Source organism: Pristiophorus japonicus, unplaced genomic scaffold, assembly GCF_044704955.1.
Source record: "Pristiophorus japonicus isolate sPriJap1 unplaced genomic scaffold, sPriJap1.hap1 HAP1_SCAFFOLD_799, whole genome shotgun sequence".
In the NCBI taxonomy this organism is placed as follows: Eukaryota; Metazoa; Chordata; class Chondrichthyes; family Pristiophoridae; genus Pristiophorus; species Pristiophorus japonicus.
Genome location: NW_027254717.1, coordinates 136789 through 157664, shown reverse-complemented (window position 1 = coordinate 157664; position 20876 = coordinate 136789). Strand labels below are relative to the sequence as shown.

The window sequence follows — 20876 nt, the reverse complement described above, 5'->3', positions numbered from 1 at the left end:
AGGGGAAAAAGTCACTGGTGGGCGTAGTCTACAGGCCCCCTAACAGTGTCAACTCTGTTGGTCGGAACATAAACCATGAAATAGTGGGGGCTTGTAAAAAGGGTACAACAATAATCATGGGTGATTTTAACCTCCATATTGATTGGACAAATCAAATTAGTCAGGGTAGCCTCGAGGAGGAGTTCATAGAGTGCATAAGGGATGGATTCCTTGAGCAGTATGTAACGGAACCAACCAGGGGGCAGGCTATCTTAGATCTGGTCCTGTGTAAGAGACAGGATTAATAAACAATCTCCTAGTAATGAGTGACCATAGCATGGTTGAATTTCAAATTCAGATGGAGGGTGAGAAAGTTGGATCTCAAACCAGCGTACTAAGCTTCAATAAAGGAGTCTACAAAGGTATGAAGGCAGAGTTGGCTAAAGTGGACTGGGAAAATCGATTAAAGTGTAGGACAACTGATGAACAGTGGCATACATTTAAGGAGATATTTCACAAGAAAAATATATTCCAGTGAGGAGGGAAGGGTGTAAAAGAAAAGATAGCCATCCATGGCTAAATAAAGAAATAAAGGACGGTATCCAATTAAAAACAAGGTCATAGAAAGTGGCCAAAACTAGTGGGAGGACAGAAGATTGGGAAGCTTTTAAAAGCTAGCAAAGAGTGACTAAAAGAATGATTAAGAAAGGGAAGATAGACTATTAAAGTAAACTAGCACAAAATATAGAAACAGATAGCAAGAGTTTCTACAGATAGATAAAAAGGAAAAGGGTGGCTAAAGTAAATGTTGGTCCCTTAGAGGACGAGACCGGGGAATTAGTAATGGGGAACATGGAGATGGCAGAAACTCTGAACAAATATTTTGTATCAGTCTTTACGGTAGCGGACACTAACAATATCCCAACAGTGGATAGTCAAGGGGCTATGGGAGGGGAGGAACTTAACACAATAACTAAGGAAGTGGTACTCAGTAAGATAATGGGACTAAAGGCAGATAAATCTCTTGGACCAGATGGCTTACATCCTAGGATCTTAAGAGAAGTAGCGGCAGGGATTGTGGATGCATTGGTTGTAATTTACCAAAATTCCCTGGATTCTGGGGAGATCCCAGCAGATTGGAAAACTGCAAATGTAATGCCCCTATTTAAAAAAGGAGGCAGACAAAAAGCAGGAAACTATAGACCAGTTAGCCGAACATCTGTGGTTGGGAAAATGTTGGAGTCTATTATTAAAGAAGCAGTAGCGGGACATTTGGACAAGCATAATTCGGTCAGGCAGAGTCAGCATGGATTTATGAAAGGGAAGTCATGTTTGACAAATTTGCTGGAATTCTTTGAGGATAGGAACATAGAAAATAGGTGCAGGAGTAGTCCATTCGGCCCTTCGAGCCTGCACCACCATTCAATAAGATCATGGCTGATCATTCCCTCAGTATCCCTTTCCTGCTTTCTCTCCATATGCCTTGATCCCTTTGGCCGTAAGGGCCATATCTAACTCCCTCTTGAATATATCCAATGAACTGGCATCAACAACTCTCTGCGGCAGGGAATTCCACAGGTTAACAACTCTGAGTAAAAAAGTTTCTCCTCATCTCAGTCCTAAATGGCCTACCCCTTATCCTAAGACTGTGTCCTTTGGTTCTGGACTTCCCCAACATCAGGAACATTCTTCCCGCATCTAACCTGTCTAGTTCCGTCAGAATCTTATAAGTTTCTATGAGATCCCTTCTCATCCTTCTAAACTCCAGTGTATAAAGGCCCAGTTGATCCAGTCTCTCCTCATATCAGTCCCGCTATCCCGGGAATCAGACTGGTGAACCGTCGCTACACTCCCTCAATAGCAAGAACGTCCATCCTCAGATTAGGAGACCAAAACTGAACACAATATTCCAGGTGAGGCCTCACCAAGGCCCTGTACACCTGCAATAAGACCTCCCTGCTCCTATACTCAAATCCCCTAGCTATGAAGGCCAACATACCATTTGCCTTCTTAACCGCCTGTTGTACCTGCATGCCAACTTTCAATGACTGATGAACCATGACACCCAGGTCTCGTTGCACCTCCCCTTTTCCTAATCTGCTGCCATTCAGATAATATTCTGCTTTCGTGTTTTTGCCCCCAAAGTAGATAACCTCACATTTATCCACATCATACTGCATCTGCCATGCATTTGCCCACTCACCTAACCTATCCAAGTCATCCTGCAGCCTTTTAGCGTCCTCCTCACAGCTCACACCGCCACCCAGTTTAGTGTCATCTGCAAACTTGGAGATATTACACTCAATTCCTTCATCTAAATCATTAATGTATATTGTAAAGAGCTGGGGTCCCAGCACTGAGCCCTGAGGCACCCCAGTAGTCACTGCCTGCCATTCTGAAAAGGACCCGTTTATCCCGACTCTCTGCTTTCTGTCTGCCAACCAGTTCCCTATCCACGTCAGTATATTACCCTCAATACCATGTGCTTTGATTTTGCACACCAATCTCTTGTGTGGGACCTTGTCAAAAGCCTTTTGAAAGTCCAAATACACCACATCCACTGGTTCTCCCTTGACCACTCTGCTAGTTACATCCTTAAAAAATTCCAGAAGATTGGTCAAGCATGATTTCCCTTTCATAAATCCATGCTGACTTGGACCGATCCTGTCACTGCTTTCCAAATGCGCTGCTATTTCATCTTTAATAATTGATTCCAACATTTTCCCCATTACTGATGTCAGGCTAATCGGTCTATAATTACCTGATTTCTCTCTCCCTCCTTTTTTAAAAAGTGGTGTTACATTAGCTACCCTCCAGTCCATAGGAACTGATCCAGAGTTGATAGACTGTTGGAAAATGATCACCAATGCATCCACTATTTCTATGGTCACTTCTTTAAGTACTCTGGGATGTAGACTATCAGGCCCCAGGGATTTATCGGCCTTCAATCCCATTAATTTCCCTAACACAATTTCCCGCTTTATAAGGATATCCTTCAGTTCCTCCTTCTCACTAGACCCTCGGGCCCCCAGTATTTCCGGAAGGTTATTTGTGTCTTCCTTTGTGAAAACAGAACCAAAGTATTTGTTTAACTGGTCCGCCATTTCTTTGTTCCCCATTATAAATTCACCTGAATCTGACTGCAAGGGACCTACGTTTGTTTTCACTAATCTTTTTCTCTTCACGTATCTATAGAAGCTTTTGCAGTCAGTTTTTATGTTCAAAGCAAGCTTCCTCTCATACTCTATTTTCCCCCTTCTAATTAAACCCTTCATCCTCCTTTACTGATTACAAAATCCTCCCAGTCCTCAGGTTTACTGCTTTTTCTGGCCAATTTATATGCCTCTTCCTTGGATTTAACACTATCTTTAATTTCCCTTGTTGCAAACGGTTGAGCCACCTTCCCAGTTTTATTTTTACTCCAGACAGGGATATACAATTGTTGAAATTCATCCATGTGATCTTTAAATGTTTGCCATGTTTGGGATGTAATGAACAGGGTGGGTAAAGGGGAACCAGTGGATGTGGTGTATTTGGACTTCCAGAAGGCATTTGACAAGGTGCCACATAAAAGGTTACTGCACAAGATAAAAGTTGGGGGGTAATATATTAGCATGGAAAGAGGATTGGCTAACAGAAAACAGAGAGTCAGGACAAATGGTTCATTTTCGAGTTGACAATCAGTAACTAGTGGGGTGCCACAGGGATCAGTGCTGGGACCAATACTATTTACAATCTATATTAATGACTTGGAAGATAGGACTGAGTGTAATGTAGCCTAGTTTGCGGATGACACAAAGATGGCAGGAAAAGCAATGTGTGGGGAGGACACAAAAAATCTGTAAAAGGACACAGACAGGCTAAGTGAGTGGGCAAAAATTTGGCAGATGGAGTATAATGTTGGAAAGTGTGAGGTCATGCACTTTGGCAGAAAAAAAATCAAAGAGCGAGTTATTTTTTCAATGGACCCGTGTGGTGGCTGGTGTGCAATGGCCACCATGTTAAAAAAATCCACGCACAGGCATCTTCCACCCTTCACGATTTAGTTTGGGATCTGGAATTTTACGTCCTTCAATGAAACACCTGTGAACTTTTTAACGTGGAAGCAAGTCATCCTCGACTCGGGGGACTGCCTATGATGATGATTTAAATGGAGAAAGATTGCAAAGTGCTGCAGTACAGCGGGACCTGGGGGTCCTTGTGCATGAAACATAAAAGGTTAGTATGCAGGTCCAGCAAGTGATCAGGAAGGCCAATTGAATCTTGGCCTTTATTGCAAAGGGGATGGAGTATAAAAGCAGAGAAGTCTTACTATAGTTATACAGGGTATTGGTGAGGCCACACCTGGAATACTGCGTGCAGTTTTGGTTTCCATATTTGCGAAAGGATACACTTGCTTTGGAGGCAGTTCAGAGAAGGTTCACGAGGTTGATTCCAGGGATCAGGGGGTTGACTTATGAGGAAAGGTTGAGTAGGTTGGGCCTCTACTCACTGGAATTCAGAAGAATGAGAGGTGATCTTATCGAAACGTATAAGACAATGAGAGGGCTTGACAAGGTGGATTCAGAGAGGATGTTTCCACTGATGGGGGAGACTAGAACCAGAGGGCATGATCTTAAATAAGGAGCCGCCCATTTAAAACTGAAATGAGGAGAAATTTCTTCTCTCTGAGGGTTGTAAATCTGTGGAATTCGTTGCCTCAGAGAGCTGTGGAAGCCGGGACATTGAATAAATTTAACTCAGAAATAGACAGTTTCTTAACTGATAAAGGATTAAGGGGTTATGGGGAGCGGGCAGGAAAGTGAACCTGAGTCCATGATCGGATCAGCCATGATGGTATTAAATGGCGATGCAGGGTTGAGGGGCAGTATGGTCTACTCCTGCTCCTATTTCTTATGTTCTTACTCCGGTGTCCCACACGGTCACAGCCCCTCACCCCGGGGTCTCTCTCTGTCACAGCCCCTCACCCCGGGGTCTCTCTCTGTCACAGCCCCTCACCCCGGGGTCTCTCTCTGTCACAGCCCCTTACCCCAGGGTCTCTCTCTGTCACAGCCCCTTACCCCGGGGTCTCTCTCTGTCACAGCCCCTTACCCCGGGGTCTCTCTCTGTCACAGCCCCTTACCCCGGGGTCTCTCTCTGTCACAGCCCCTTACCCCGGGGTCTCTCTCTGTCACAGCCCCTTACCCCGGGGTCTCTCTCTGTCACAGCCCCTTACCCCGGGGTCTCTCTCTGTCACAGCCCCTTACCTCGGGGTCTCTCTCTGTCACAGCCCCTTACCCCGGGGTCTCTCTCTGTCACAGCCCCTTACCCCGGGGTCTCTCTCTGTCACAGCCCCTTACCCCGGTGTCTCTCTCTGTCACAGCCCCTTACCCCGGGGTCTCTCTCTGTCACAGCCCCTTACCCCGGTGGTCTTGGCTGTGACACTCGCTCCATTTCTAATCAGCAGCTCGGCGACCTGGAAGTTGCCGCAGGTGATGGCATCGTGAAGGGGGGTGATCCCCTCACAGTGAGGGCCCCCGGCATCATTCACGTTCACCTGATGATCCAACAGCAAGCGGACAATTTCTGGGGAACACAAGAGCAGAGGTTTATAATCACCGAGCGATGGGTCAGGGCTCAGCTCTTGCAATTCCAGTGACCAGTGGCCCCCCCCCACACTGACACCGGTCCGTGTGGACCCCCCACACACTGACACCGGTCCGTGTGGACCCCCCCCCACACTGACACCGGTCCGTGTGGACCCCCCCCACACTGACACTGGTCTGTGTGTGACCCCCCCCACACCGACTCTCCGTACCGTTACTGCCATGAAGGAAGACTCACCCAGATGGCCGTGGTTGCAGGCTTCGTGCAGCGGTGTCCAGCCGCAGTAATCTCGGGGATTCAAGGGGTGGCCCTGAAACAACAGCAGTTGGAAATCATCGAAACTGGCTCATAGTCACCCAGAAATAACAGGGGGGGGCGATAACGTAACGGTTGAAAAATTAGCACCAGGCGATAATGATTTCAAACTTTAAAAAATGCTGCGTTTTCCTGCACTCTGCTGATTGGGCGGGATCGGGCAGTGGAGAAGGAAAGGTTCTGTTCCTCTGCAGAGCCCGCAGCGATGGCCCTTCCCTGTACGGAAGGGTGGGGGCATTTCAAAGCGGCACAGTGCAAACATCGCTTGGAAACCAGTCTACTACTCCGGGACCCCCAGCCCCTGAACCACCGAGGACCCCCAGCCGCTGGACCCCACCGGCCCCTGGACCCCCAGGGACCCCCAGCCCCTGAACCACCGAGGACCCCCAGCCGCTGGACCCCACCGGCCCCTGGACCCCCGGCCCCGGAACCCACAGTCCCTGGAAGCCCCGGGATCCACAGTCCCTGGAACCCCCGGGACCCACAGTCCCTGGAACCCCCGGGACCCACAGTCCCTGGAACCCTCGGGACCCACAGTCCCTGGACCCCCCGGGACCCACAGTCCCTGAACCCCCAGGACCCACAGTCCCTGGAACCCCCAGTCCCTGAACTCCCGGGGATCCCCAGCCCCTGAACCCCCCCGGGGATCCCCAGCCCCTGAACCCCCGGGGATCCCCAGTCCCTGAACCCCCGGCCCCCGAGCTGGCTCTGGCCTGAACACCAGTCGGAGCCATCCACAGCTGAAGGGTATCGCCCAGCTCACAACTCGGCCCCAGTGGCCCTTATACACCACAGCCCGGCACCAGGGAGGGACACCGTACAACCAGCCCCAGCTCCAACAGAGCCAGCTTCCCCCAGGGGGAGAGTACTTTACCTTCGCCACCAGGCATTGCACGTGTTTCAGGTTGCCCTCGATGCAGGCTCGGTGTAACACCGTCTCCCCCTTCTCATTCCTGCGGCTCCACTGTAGACACAGAACAGCAACATACCCGCGTCAGGCCAGGCACACCTCACAGGCAAATGGACTATCAAATTATGTTTTATGTAACACACACACACACACCACACAGATACACCGCCCACACACACACACACACACACACACACAGTTGTCGAGGGCCGCGCCGTGGATCTTGATGACTGGGGTGTAGTGCTGTGCGGCGAGGACAGGCTGGTGGAGGACATTTGCCTTAGAGCTGTTTAGTGTAAGGCCCATGCTTTCGTACGCCTCAATAAATACGTCGACTATATCCTGAAGTGCAGCCTCTGTATGTGCACAGACGCAGGCGTCATCCGCATACTGTAGCTCGACGACAGAGGTTGGGGTGGTCTTGGACCTGGCCTGGAGACGGTGCAGGTTGAACAGCTTCCCACTGGTTCTGTAGCTTAGTTCCACTCCAGCGGGGAGCTTGTTGACTGTGAGGTGGAGCATGGCAGCGAGGAAGATTGAGAAGAGTGTCTTCATATCTCGGGAGCCCCTCATCAACAAAGGCAGACATTGATGCGGAGATTCAACATCGCCTCCAGTGCGCCAGTGCAGCCTTCGGCCGTCTGAGGAAAAGAGTGTTTGAAGGCCAGGCCCCCAAATCTGTCACCAAGCTCGTGGTCTACAGGGCTGTAGTAATACCCGCCCTCCTGTATGGCTCAGAGACATGGACCATGTACAGAAGACACCTCAAGTCGCTGGAGATATATCACCAACCATGTCTCCACAAGATCCTGCAAATCCCCTGGGAGGACAGGCGCTCCAACATCAGCGTCCTCATCCAGGCTAACAACCCCAGCTTTGAAGCACTGACCACACTGGGCGGGCCACATTGTCCGCAAGCCAGACACGAGACTCCCAAAGCAAGCGCTCTACTCGGAACTCCTTCATGGCAAACAAGCCAAAGGTGGGCAGTGGAAACGTTACAAGGACACCCTCAAAGTCTCCCTGATAAAGGGCAACATCCCCACCGACACCTGCGAGTCCCTGGCTAAAGACCGCCATAAGTGGAGGAAGTGCATTCGAGAAGGCACTGAGCACCTCGAGTCTCGTCGCCAAGAGCATGCAGAAATCAAGCGCAGGCAGCGGAAGGAGCGTGCGGCAAACCAGTCCCACCCTCCCCTTCCCTCAATGACTATCTGTCCCACCTGTGACAGAGTCTGTGGCTCTCATATTGGACTGTTAAGCCACCAAAGAATTCACTTCAGGAGTGGAAGCAAGTCTTGCTCGATTCCAAGGGACTGCCTATGATGATGACACACACACAGATAAGAAGAACATAAGGAATAGGAGGAGAAGGCCACACAGCCCCTCGAGCCTGTTCCACCATTTAATAAGACCATGGCTGATCTGATCATGGACTCAGCTCCACTTCCCTGCCCGCTCCCCTTAAGCCCTTATTCCCTTATCGTTTAAGGAACTGTCTATTTCTGTCTTGAATTTATTCAATGTCCCAGCTTCCACAGCTCTCTGAGGCAGCGAATTCTGCAGATTAACAACCCTCACAGAGAAGAAATTCCTCCTCATCTCTGTTTTAAATGGGCGGCCCCTTATTCTAAGATCATGCCCCCTAGTTCTAGTCTCCCCCATCAGTGGAAACATTCCCTCTGCATTCACCTTGTCAATCTCATAATCTCATACGTTTCGGTCAGATCACCTCTCATTCTTTTGAATTCCAATGAGTAGAGGCCCAACCTGCTCAACCTTTCCTCATAAGTCAACCCCCTCATCCCCGGAATCAACCTAGTGAACCTTCTCTGAACTGCCTCCAAAGCAAGTATATCCTTTCGTAAATATGGAAAACAAAACTGTACACAGTATTCCAGGTGTGGCCTCACCAATAGCTTATATAGCTGTAGCAAGACTTCCCTGCTTTTATACTCCATCCCCTTTTCAATAAAGGCCAAGATTCCATTGGCCTTCCTGATCACTTGCTGGACCTGCATACTATCCTTTTGTGTTCCATGCACAAGTACCCCCAGGTCCCGCTGTATTGCAGCACTTTGCAATCTTTCTCCATTTAAATAATAACTTGCTCTTTGATTTTTTCTGCCAAAGTGCATGACCTCACACTTTCCAACAATATACTCCATCTGCCAAATCTTTGCCCACTCACTTAGCCTGTCTATGTCCTTTTGCAGATTGTGTCCTCCTCACACATTGCTTTTCCTCCCATCTTTGTATCGTCAGCAAACTTGGCTACGTTACACTCAGTCCCTTCTTCCAAGTCGTTTCTATAGATTGTAAATAGCACTGATCCCTGCGGCACCCCACTGGTTATTGATTGCCAACCCGAGAATAAACCATTTATTCCTACTCTCTGTTTTCTGTTAGGTAGCCAATCCTCTATCCATGCTAATATATTATCCCAACCCCATGAACTTTTATCTTGTGCAGTAACCTTTTATGTGGCACCTTGTCAAATGCCTTCTGGAAGTCCAAATACACCAGATACACTATACACACACACACACAGACATTTCACAGGAGTTATTGGAAAAAATTTGACACCGAGCCACACGAGATATTAGGGTAGGTGAATAAAAGCTTGGCCAAAGAGGTAGGTTTTAAGGAGCGTCTTAACGGAACAGAGAGGCGGAGAGGCTTAGGGAGGGAATTCCAGAGCTTAGGGCCCAGGCAACAGAAGGCACGGCCACCAATGGTTGAGCGAATATAATCAGGGATGCTCAGGAGGGCAGAATTGGAGGAGCGCAGATATCTTGGGGAAAGGGTTTGTGGGGCTGGAGGAGATGAGAGAGAGATAGGGAGAGGTGGGGCCAAGGAGGGATTTGAAAATAAGGATAGGAATTTATTATGACACATTGTGCGTGCATATACACCACGGGCTGGTGTTATTTATTGTTCATATAATTATACGTGGCAAGCTGGCACATTCACTTGGAGCTCTGTCCTTTTTGGAGAGCGGACGGTGCACTGGGTCAGCCATTGTCCTTTCATCTGTGGGGCCCGGGTTCAGCTCCAGTGCAGGTTAAGGGTGTCCTTTACTGGCCACGAGGGGCTCCTGGGTAGTATGTGTAGGATTAGTACAGAAAACGGCCTCCAATCGGAAGGCCAAGTGTGCCCAGGGCAGCTTGACGCTTACTTACCCGGTTAATCTTCCTCCGTCCTGGCACCGACTTATCATAACCTTCCAGGTCATCCTCATCTAGAAAGGAAAATAGATAAACGAAGAAATCAACCCAGACTTGCCAGAGCTCCCACAGACCAGGCACGGACAGCCTAAAATTAATGGTTAAATGTGTGACCAGGGACCCACATAAGAACCAGGAACAGGAGTCGGCCATTCGGCCCCTCGAACCTGCTCCGTCATTGAATGAGACCATGGCTGATCTGATCCTGGCCTCAACTCCACTTCCCTGCCTGCTCCCCATAACCTTCGATTCCCTTAATATTCAAAAATCTATCGACCTCTGTCTTGAATGTACTCAAGGACTGAGCCTCCATAGCTCCCTGGGGCAGAGAATTCCAAAGATTCACCACCCTCTCAGTGAAGAAGTTTCTCATCATCTCAGCCCTAAATGGCCGACCTCTTATTCTGAGACTGTGACCCCTGGTTCTAGACTCCCCAGCCAGGGGAAACATCCTCCCTGCATTTACCCTGTCAAGCCCTGTAAAAATTTTGTATGTTTCAATGCGATCACCTCTCATTCTGCTAAACTCTAAATATAGGTCTAGTCTACACAATCTCTCCTCATAGGATAATCCCCCCATCCCAGGAATCAGTCTGGTGACCCTTTGTTGCATTCTCTCTATGGCAAGTATATCCTTCCTTAGGTAAGGAGACCAAAGCACAGCAAATACAGCAGGGCCCCCAGGGAAAGGCTGACCCACACACAGGTTCCCCCCTCCCCGCGGACAGACTGACCCACACACAGCACGCCCCCCCGCGCGGGGACAGGCTGACCCACACACAGCAGATAAGTCGCCGGAAGTGGGCATGCAGGTACAGCAGGCGATGAAGGCGGCAAATGGTATATTGGCCTTCATAGCGAGAGGATTTGAGTATAGGAGCAGAGAGGTCTTACTGCAGGTGTACAGGGCCTAAGTGAGGCCTCACCTGGAACATTGTGTTCAGTTTTTGTCTCCTGATCTGAGGAAGGACGTTCTTGCTATTGAGGGAGTGCAGCGAATGTTCATCAGACTGATTCCCGGGATGGCTGGACTGACACATGAGGAGAGACTGGGGCTGTATTCACTGGAGTTTAGAAGGATGAGAGGAGAACTCATAGAAACATATAAAATTCTGACGGGACTGGCCAGGTTAGATGCAGGAAGAATGTTCCCGATGTTGGGGAAGTCCAGAACCAGGGGACACGGTCTAAGGATAAGGGGTAAGCCATTTAGGACCGAGATGAGGAGAAACTTCTTCACTCAGAGAGTTGTTAACCTGTGGAATTCCCTGCCGCAGAGAGTTGTTGATGCCAGTTCATTGGATATATTCAAGAGGGAGTTAGATATGGCACTTACGGCTAAAGGGATCAAGGGGTATGGAGAGAAAGCAGGAAAGGGGTACTGAGGTGAATGATCAGCCATGACCTTACTGAATGGCGGTGCAGGCTCGAAGGGCCAAATGGCCTACTCCTGCACCTATTTTCTATGTTTCTAGGATGAAGAGGGGGAACTTTAACCTGCGTTACATCAGTAGATGGTATGTCTCAGCAGCGATGAGACTCAGTGGAGGGGAGCGGAAGGGAGCACAGGGGTAAATGTACGGCAGGACATGGATCCAGGGTATGTGGTACAGCCACTCCATGGGAAATAGACTCGAGCATCAATGTTCCCCTCGAGTTGCGCGGCCGAGGTCTGGAACTCCTGCACAGGCCAATCGGCGGATTTTCAACTGGAATGACCGTGTGCGCGCGAAAATCGGAATGGGCTGGGCAGCCGCTTAAAGGTGCCGCGTACACAATTTATTTATTTATTTTTTTTAAACGGGAAACATTGTCTATAATACGTATACACACCCCTTCTTCGGCAATATACACACCTGTTCTGTACGAAATATACTCTTCGACAAAGACTTCTTCCATAAGAAATATACTCTAATACATCCCATCCACAGGTGACATAATTCCCATACACCCTGCGACAAGACCAGGCCCTCAAATCTGCCACCAAGCTCACGGTCTACAGGTCTGTAGTGATACACGCCCTCCTGTATGGGTCAGAGACGTGGACCATGTACAGTAGACACCTCAAGTCGCTGGAGAAATACCACCAACAATGTCTCCGCAAGATCCTACAAATCCCCTGGGAGGACAGATGCCAACATCAGCGTCCTCGTCCAGGCCAACATCCCCAGCATTGAAGCACTGACCACACTCTAACAGCTCCGCTGGGCAGGCCACATTGTCCGCATGCCCGACACGAGACTCTCAAAGCAAGTGCTCTACTCGGAACTGTTACATGGCAAGCGAGCCCCAGGAGGGCAGAGGAAACGTTACAAGGACACCCGCAAAGCCTCAAACCCTCAAAGATAAAGTGCAACATCCCCACCGACACCTGGGAGTCCCTGGCCAAAGACCACCCTAAGTGGAGGAAGAGCATCCGGGAGGGCGCTGAGCACCTCGAGTCTCGTCGCAGAGAGCGTGCAGAAACTGAGCGCAGGCAGCGGAAAGAGCGTGTGGCAAATCTGTCCCACCCTCCCCTTCCCTCAACCACTGTCTGTCCCACCTGGGACAGGGACTGTAATTCCCGTATTGGACTGTACAGCCACCCGAGAACTCACTCTTAGAGTGGAAGCAAGTCTGCCTCGATTTCGAAGGACTGCCTATGATGATGACAACCTGCTCCCGATCAGCACCGTGGTTCACGTACCACTCTCAGAGAGCTCCAGCTCACTATCTTCCAGGGGTTCACTGTTCTCCGTCTCCTCGCTCTCGCTCTCGTCCCCGCTCTCGCCGCCCTGCGCCCGCGATAGTTCCTCCAACCGGGCCTGAGTGGCATTGACCTCGGGATGTCCGCTCTTCTGCTGTGCCGAGTGAAGAAGCTTCAACGATCGGAGCTGGAGGGAGGAGGAGGAGGAGGGAGGAGGGAGGAGGGAGGAGGGAGGAGGGGGGAGGAGGGAGGAGGAGGAGGAGGAGGAGGAGGAGGAGGAGGAGGAGGAGGAGGAGGAGGAGGAGGAGGAGGAGGAGGAGGAGGAGGAGGAGGAGGAGGAGGAGGAGGAGGAGGAGGAGGTGGTCAGCATCGTTACTCCTGGCCCGACACGGCTACAGGTCACAGGTCAAGGGAACGATCTGCGGGCAGGGTCTCACCAGCCTCGTACAATAAGATCGGAACAGAAATCGCGGGCCGGTGGATGTGACCCCTCTATCATTACACAACATATAAAGACCACCCCTCCTGTTACTAATCACTGCTACAGGTTGAACCTTCCTTATCCGGACCTGGCCTGTGCCGAATAAGGGATTTTGCCGGATGAGGGGAGGTCAGCGGGCCGAGGTCCGGGAGGGGGCGGGGAGCGAGGTCGGCGCCCCAAAGTGTTGGGGTGGCCCCAGTGCGTGTTGGCGCGGCCCCAAAGTCGGGGTGGAGGTCAGCCGCATTCTGCGCATGCGCCGCCGGAATCATGGCGGACGAGGGGTGGTGCCGGATAAGGGAGATCTAACCCGCATAATATAACTGTCCTTCCCAGACACTGAGCCTGTTGTGTAGCCACAGCTGTTTGGGCACAGTGCCTTGGAATTCCACGGTGCCGTGCCACAGAACTGCTCGACAAGCACCAAATCTCAGCGGCAGTTGGTGAGAGGGGAGCGACCTATCAAAAGCCCAGCGGTGCAGCTACAGCGGGAGAGAAAGCAAAATAGAAGTAGAAAGGAATCAAAAAGTGACGTCACAGCCAATGGGGTAAGTGATTGGCTAGTGATTGGTGAGTAGCTTTTCTTTTTATTTTTTATATCAGTAAGTGAACTTTAGCATTGTTACGACCAATTTAAGGGTATCTAAGGGTTAAGACATGGCAGGAGAGCTCGGTCACGTGATATGCTCCTCCTGTACCATGTGGGAACTCGGGGACACTTCCGGTGTCCCTGGGCGCTACGTGTGTGGGAAGTGTATCTGCCTCGAGCTCTTGACGGTCCGCGTTGCGGAATTGGAGCCGAGGGTGGATTCACTCTGGAGCATCCACGATGCCGAGAATGACGTGAGTATCACGTGTAGTGAGTTGGTCTTACCGCAGGAGAAGGGTCCACAGCCAGATAGGGAATGGAAGACCAGCAGTGCAAGAAAGATAGTGCAGGGGTACCCTGTGGTCATCCCCCTGCAAAACAGATACACTGCTTTGAGTACTGTTGGGGGGGGGATGACTCATCAGGGGAGGGCAGCAGTAGCCAAGTTCATAGCACTGTGGCTGGCTCTGCTGCACAGGAGGGCAGGAAAAAGATTGGGAGCGCGATAGTGATAGGGGATTCGATGGTGAGGGGAATAGATAGGCGTTTCTGCGGCCGCAACCGAGACTCCAGGATGGTATGTTGCCTCCCTGGTGCAAGGGTCAAGGATGTCTTGGAGCAGGTGCAGGACATTCTGAAATGGGAGGGAGAACAGCCAGTTGTCGTGGTGCACATTGGTACCAACGACATAGGTAAAAAAAGGGATGAGGTCCTACGAAAAGAATTTAAGGAGCTAGGAGCTAAATTAAAAAGTAGGACCTCAAAAGTAGTAATCTCGGGATTGCTACCAGTGCCACGTGCTAGTCAGAGTAGGAATCGCAGGATAGCGCAGATGAATACGTGGCTTGAGCAGTGGTGCAGCAGGGAGGGATTCAAATTCCTGGGGCATTGGAACCGGTTCTGGGGGAGGTGGGACCAGTACAAACCGGACGGTCTGCACCTGGGCAGGACCGGAACCAATGTCCGAGGGGGAGTGTTTGCTAGTGCTGTTGGGGAGGAGTTAAACTAATATTGCAGGGGGATGGGAACCTATGCAGGGAGACAGAGGGAGACAAAAATGAGGCAAAAGCAAAAGACAGAAAGGAGATGAGGAAAAGTGGAGGGCAGAAAAACCCAAGGCAAAGAACAAAAAGGGCCACTGTACAGCAAAATTCTAAAAGGACAAAGGGTGTTAAAAAAGCAAGCCTGAAGGCTTTGTATCTTAATGCAAGGAGTATCCGCAATAAGGTGGATGAATTAACTGTGCAAATAGATGTTAACAAATATGATGTGATTGGGATTACGGAGACGTGGCTCCAGGATGATCAGGGCTGGGAACTCAACATCCAGGGGTATTCAACATTCAGGAAGGATAGAATAAAAGGAAAAGGAGGTGGGGTAGCATTGCTGGTTAAAGAGGAGATTAATGCAATAGTTAGGAAAGACATTAGCTTGGATGATGTGGAATCTATATGGGTAGAGCTGCAGAACACTAAAGGGCAAAAAACGTTAGTGGGAGTTGTGTACAGACCTCCAAACAGTAGTAGTGATGTTGGGGAGGGCATCAAACAGGAAATTAGGAGTGCATGCAATAAAGGTGCAGCAGTTATAATGGGTGACTTTAATATGCACATAGATTGGGCTAGCCAAACTGGAAGCAATACGGTGGAGGAGGATTTCCTGGAGTGCATAAGGGATGGTTTTCTAGACCAATATGTCGAGGAACCAACTAGGGGGGAGGCCATCTTAGACTGGGTGTTGTGTAATGAGAGAGGATTAATTAACAATCTCATTGTGCGAGGCCCCTTGGGGAAGAGTGACCATAATATGGTGGAATTCTGCATTAGGATGGAGAATGAAACAGTTAATTCAGAGACCATGGTCCAGAACTTAAAGAAGGGTAACTTTGAAGGTATGAGGCGTGAATTGGCTAAGATAGATTGGCGAATGATACTTAAGGGGTTGACTGTGGATGGGCAATGGCAGACATTTAGAGATCGCATGGATGAATTACAACAATTGTACATTCCTGTCTGGCGTAAAAATAAAAAAGGGAAGGTGGCTCAACCGTGGCTATCAAGGGAAATCAGGGATAGTATTAAAGCCAAGGAAGTGGCATACAAATTGGCCAGAAATAGCACCGAACCCGGGGACTGGGAGAAATTTAGAACTCAGCAGAGGAGGACAAAGGGTTTGATTAGGGCAGGGAAAATGGAGTACGAGAAGAAGCTTGCAGGGAACATTAAGGCGGATTGCAAAAGTTTCTATCGGTATGTAAAGAGAAAAAGGTTAGTAAAGACAAACGTAGGTCCCCTGCAGTCAGAATCAGGGGAAGTCATAACGGGGAACAAAAAAATGGCAGACCAATTGAACAAGTACTTTGGTTCAGTATTCACTAAGGAGGACACAAACAACCTTCCGGATATAAAAGGGGTCAGAGGGTCTAGTAAGGAGGAGGAACTGAGGGAAATCTTTATTAGTCGGGAAATTGTGTTGGGGAAATTGATGGGATTGAAGGCCGATAAATCCCCAGGGCCTGATGGACTGCATCCCAGAGTACTTAAGGAGGTGGCCTTGGAAATAGCGGATGCATTGACAGTCATTTTCCAACATTCCATTGACTCTGGATCAGTTCCTATCGAGTGGAGGGTAGCCAATGTAACCCCACTTTTTAAAAAGGGAGGGAGAGAGAAAACAGGGAATTATAGACCGGTCAGCCTGACCTCAGTAGTGGGTAAAATGATGGAATCAATTATTAAGGATGTCATAGCAGCGCATTTGGAAAATGGTGACATGATAGGTCCAAGTCAGCATGGATTTGTGAAAGGGAGATCATGCTTGACAAATCTTCTGGAATTTTTTGAGGATGTTTCCAGTAAAGTGGACAAAGGAGAACCAGTTGATGTGGTATATTTGGACTTTCAGAAGGCTTTTGACAAGGTCCCACACAGGAGATTAATGTGCAAAGTTAAAGCACATGGGATTGGGGGTAGTGTGCTGACGTGGATTGAGAACTGGTTGTCAGACAGGAAGCAAAGAGTAGGAGTAAATGGGTACTTTTCAGAATGGCAGGCAGTGACTAGTGGGGTACCGCAAGGTTCTGTGCTGGGGCCCCAGCTGTTTACATTGTACATTAATGATTTAGACGAGGGGATTAAATGTAGTATCTCCAAATTTGCGGATGACACTAAGTTGGGTGGCAGTGTGAGCTGCGAGGAGGATGCTATGAGGCTGCAGAGTGACTTGGATAGGTTAGGTGAGTGGGCAAATGCGTGGCAGATGAAGTATAATGTGGATAAATATGAGGTTATCCACTTTGGTGGTAAAAACAGAGAGACAGACTATTATCTGAATGGTGACAGATTAGGAAAAGGGAAGGTGCAACGAGACCTGGGTGTCATGGTACATCAGTCATTGAAGGTTGGCATGCAGGTACAGCAGGCGGTTAAGAAAGCAAATGGCATGTTGGCCTTCATAGCGAGGGGATTTGAGTACAGGGGCAGGGAGGTGTTGCTACAGTTGTACAGGGCCTTGGTGAGGCCACACCTGGAGTATTGTGTACAGTTTTGGTCTCCTAACTTGAGGAAGGACATTCTTGCTATTGAGGGAGTGCAGCGAAGATTCACTGGACTGATTCCCGGGATGGTGGGACTAACCTATCAAGAAAGACTGGATCAACTGGGCTTGTATTCACTGGAGTTCAGAAGAGTGAGAGGGGACCTCATAGAAACGTTTAAAATTCTGACGGGTTTGGACAGGTTGGATGCAGGAAGAATGTTCCCAATGTTGGGGAGGTCCAGAACCAGGGGTCACAGTCTAAGGATAAGGGGTAAGCCATTTAGGACCGAGATGAGGAGAAACTTCTTCACCCAGAGAGTGGTGAACCTGTGGAATTCTCTACCACAGAAAGTGGTTGGGGCCAATTCACTAAATATATTCAAAAGGGAGTTAGATGAAGTCCTTACTACTCGGGGGATCAAGGGGTATGGCGAGAAAGCAGGAATGGGGTACTGAAGTTTCATGTTCAGCCATGAACTCATTGAATGGCGGTGCAGGCTAGAAGGGCTGAATGGCCTACTCCTGCACCTATTTTCTATGTTTCTTTGTTTCTATGTACCATCACAGGAAGGTGAGCGAGGGGCACCCAGCTACTGACTGCGCAGAAGAACAAGGGGGGGGTTAACGGCCGTGAGGGGAACCGAGGGAGGGGTGGAAAGAGAACCCGCCATGAGGGGGAAGGGCGAGGGGGGCGCCCAGAACAAGGGGGTGTAACCTTAAAATCAGAGCCAGGCCGTTCAGGGGTGATGTCAGGAAGCATTTCCTCACACAGAGGGCAGTGGGAATCTGGAACTATCTTCCCTAAACAACCTGTGGATGCTGGAGGTCAATTGGAGCTCTCAAATCTGAGATTGATAGATTTTTGTTGGGTAAGGGTATCGAGGGACACGGAACCAAGGCGGGTAAATGGGGCTAAGGTGCAGATCAGCCGCGATCTGATTGAATGGCGGAACAGGCTCGAGGGGCCGAATGGCCTCCTCCTGTTTGGCTTCAAGGAGAACAGAGAAAACCGAGGGGAGAACCGAGGGGAGAAACGAAGGGAGGGACAGAAAAATACAGCCGAGTGGGAAGAAATAGCTGGGAGTGGGGGGTGGGGAATAAACCACCCCTGGGTGCTGACTGAAAACCAGATGTTGCCACCCAGCCTCTTGAATGAGAACCGATTCCAGCATAAAATGAAGCCAGTGAGCTTGGGGGGTGGGGCAGGGCAGAGAACAACTGAGGATGTCGCTATATTCAGCCTAAAATTAAACCCAGGGCAGCAGGAAGGTCCTTATTGTGTAAACCGTAGCAAGCAATTACACAGTAGCACTGCCGGAGGGAACACAAGAAATAGGAGCCCCTCGAGCCTGCTCCGCCATTCAATAAGATCATGGCTGGTCTTCTACCTCAACTTCATATCCCTCGATTCACCGAGAGTCTAAAAATCCTTCGATCTCAGACTTGATTATACCCAACAATTCAGCATTCACAGCCCTCTGGGGCAGGGAATTCCAAAGATTCATCACCCTCAGTGAAAATGTGTTTCCTCATCGCTGTCTTAAATGGCCGCCCCCTTATGCTGAGACTGTGCCCCTAGTTCTAGACTCTCCAGCCAGGGGGAACATCCTCTCAGCATCTTCCCTGTCAAGCTCTTGAAGAATGGCTTGGGTAAGGGATAGTGTGTGTGGCAGGTGAGAGGGTAACATGGGGTAAATACGATGGGGGCAGGCGGTAGTTGTCTCGCCTACCTCCTAAATAGATGCTGTGAGGATGTGGGGGAATCCAGAACTCGGGGCCATAGTTTCAGAATAAGGGGGCCGCCCATTTAAAACTGAGATGAGGAGAAATTGCTTCTCAGAGGGTTGTAAATCTGTGGAATTCTCTGCCCCAGAGAGCTGTGGAGGCTGGGTCATTGAATATATTTAAGGCGGAGATAGACAGATTTTTGAGCGATAAGGGAGTAAAGGGTTATGGGGAGCGGGCAGGGAAGTGGAGCTGAGCCCATGATCGGATCAGCCATGAACTTATTAAATGGCGGAGCAGGCTCGAGGGGCCAAATGGCCTACTCCTGCTCCTATTTCTTGTTATGTAACTAAAACAAGCCCGCGGTTGGCTGATGCGGCGAGTTACCTGCAGTCTGGGTAGTTGAGCACATACGGCACACTGCAGTGCGTTGCGGTAACACTCCTCCAGATCACTGTGTGGCTGCCCCCCCTCATCCTTGGCCAGAGCCATGTTCAGCCAGGTCTTGCACTCCTACAACACAGACGGTATTTACAATCCTTCCATCACTGCGCTGTCATTCTACAATGTAACATCTTATAATAGGCCCTCGGCCAACGATACTGAGGCCTTTAACCCAACATTTATAAATATAAATAAATACATATAGTACCATCTACAAGATGCCCTGCAGCAACTCGCCAAGGCTTCTTCAGCAGCACCTCCCAAACCCGCGACCTCTACCCTCTAGAAGGACAAGGGCAGCAGGCCCAGGGGAACACCACCACCTCCACGTTCCCCTCCCAGTCACACACCATCCTGACTTGGAAATATATCGGCCGTTCCTTCATCGTCACTGGGTCACAATCCTGGAACTCCCTCCCTAACAGCACTGTGGGAGCACCTTCACCACACGGACTGCAGCGGTTCAAGAAGGCGGCTCACCACCACCTTCTCACACCACCCTCTCACGGGCAGGTAGGGACGGGCAATAAATGCTGGTCTTTCCAGCGATGCCCACACCCCAGGATTGAATTATTTTTTGACCTATTTTGATACAAACCCTGGAGTGGACCTGATGACCAGAGGTTGATTCAGATAGAACTCCGTAGTACAGCTTTGGGCAATAAAAGGTGTTGGGGCAGAGAGTCCGTGTACAAATATCACACCAGTTATAACCACATCATCCTTGTTGGTGAAAAGACACTGGATGGAGCGGAAAGCATTGAAGCGAATCAAGTGGATTTGAGGTTTGACAGGCTATTGTTCAGCAGTTTTAATGCAGCCCCCGAAAGGGGACAGCATCCAATGTACTCCTTTTTAAATTCATTCTTGGGATGTGGACATGGCTGACAAGGCCAACATTTATTGCCCATTCCCGAGAAACACAACTGAGTGGGCTCACTAGGCCGCTGCAGAGAGCAGTTAAGAGATAACAATGTCGGCGTGGGACTGGAGTCACCTGTAGGCCCAGTGTTGGTAAACGACAGGTTCTCTTCCCTAAAGAACATGAGTGAACCTGTTGGGTGTTAACAAGCTGACAGCTCGTCTATCTGACCATGGACAGTCAGACCGCTGTAGACACTGTCTATCTGACCATGGAAAAGTCAGACCGCTGTAGACGCTGTCTATCTGACCATGGAAAAGTCAGACCGCTGTAGACGCTGTCTATCTGACCATGGAAAAGTCAGACCGCTGTAGACACTGTCTATCTGACCATGGACAGCCAGACCGCTGTAGACACTGTCTATCTGACCATGGACAGCCAGACCGCTGTAGACACTGTCTATCTGACCATGGACAGTCAGACCGCTGTAGACACTGTCTATCTGACCATGGACAGTCAGACCGCTGTAGACACGGTC

At 49.7% G+C, this 20876-nt stretch overlaps 1 protein-coding gene across 3 annotated transcripts in view; it reads right to left on the bottom strand.

Moving 5' to 3' along the window:
• Positions 1 to 20876, bottom strand: part of tonsl (tonsoku-like, DNA repair protein) — an 83523-nt gene that overhangs the window by 34404 nt on the left and 28243 nt on the right. For all 3 annotated transcript variants that reach the window (XM_070874376.1, XM_070874377.1, XM_070874378.1), the window contains exons 10-15: positions 19420 to 19545; positions 12704 to 12890; positions 9973 to 10031; positions 6755 to 6844; positions 5803 to 5875; positions 5381 to 5544 (exon numbers count right to left, since the gene is read on the bottom strand). In XM_070874376.1, the coding sequence (XP_070730477.1) occupies positions 5381 to 5544; positions 5803 to 5875; positions 6755 to 6844; positions 9973 to 10031; positions 12704 to 12890; positions 19420 to 19545 (699 nt within the window). The remainder of the gene's footprint in view (positions 1 to 5380; positions 5545 to 5802; positions 5876 to 6754; positions 6845 to 9972; positions 10032 to 12703; positions 12891 to 19419; positions 19546 to 20876) is intronic.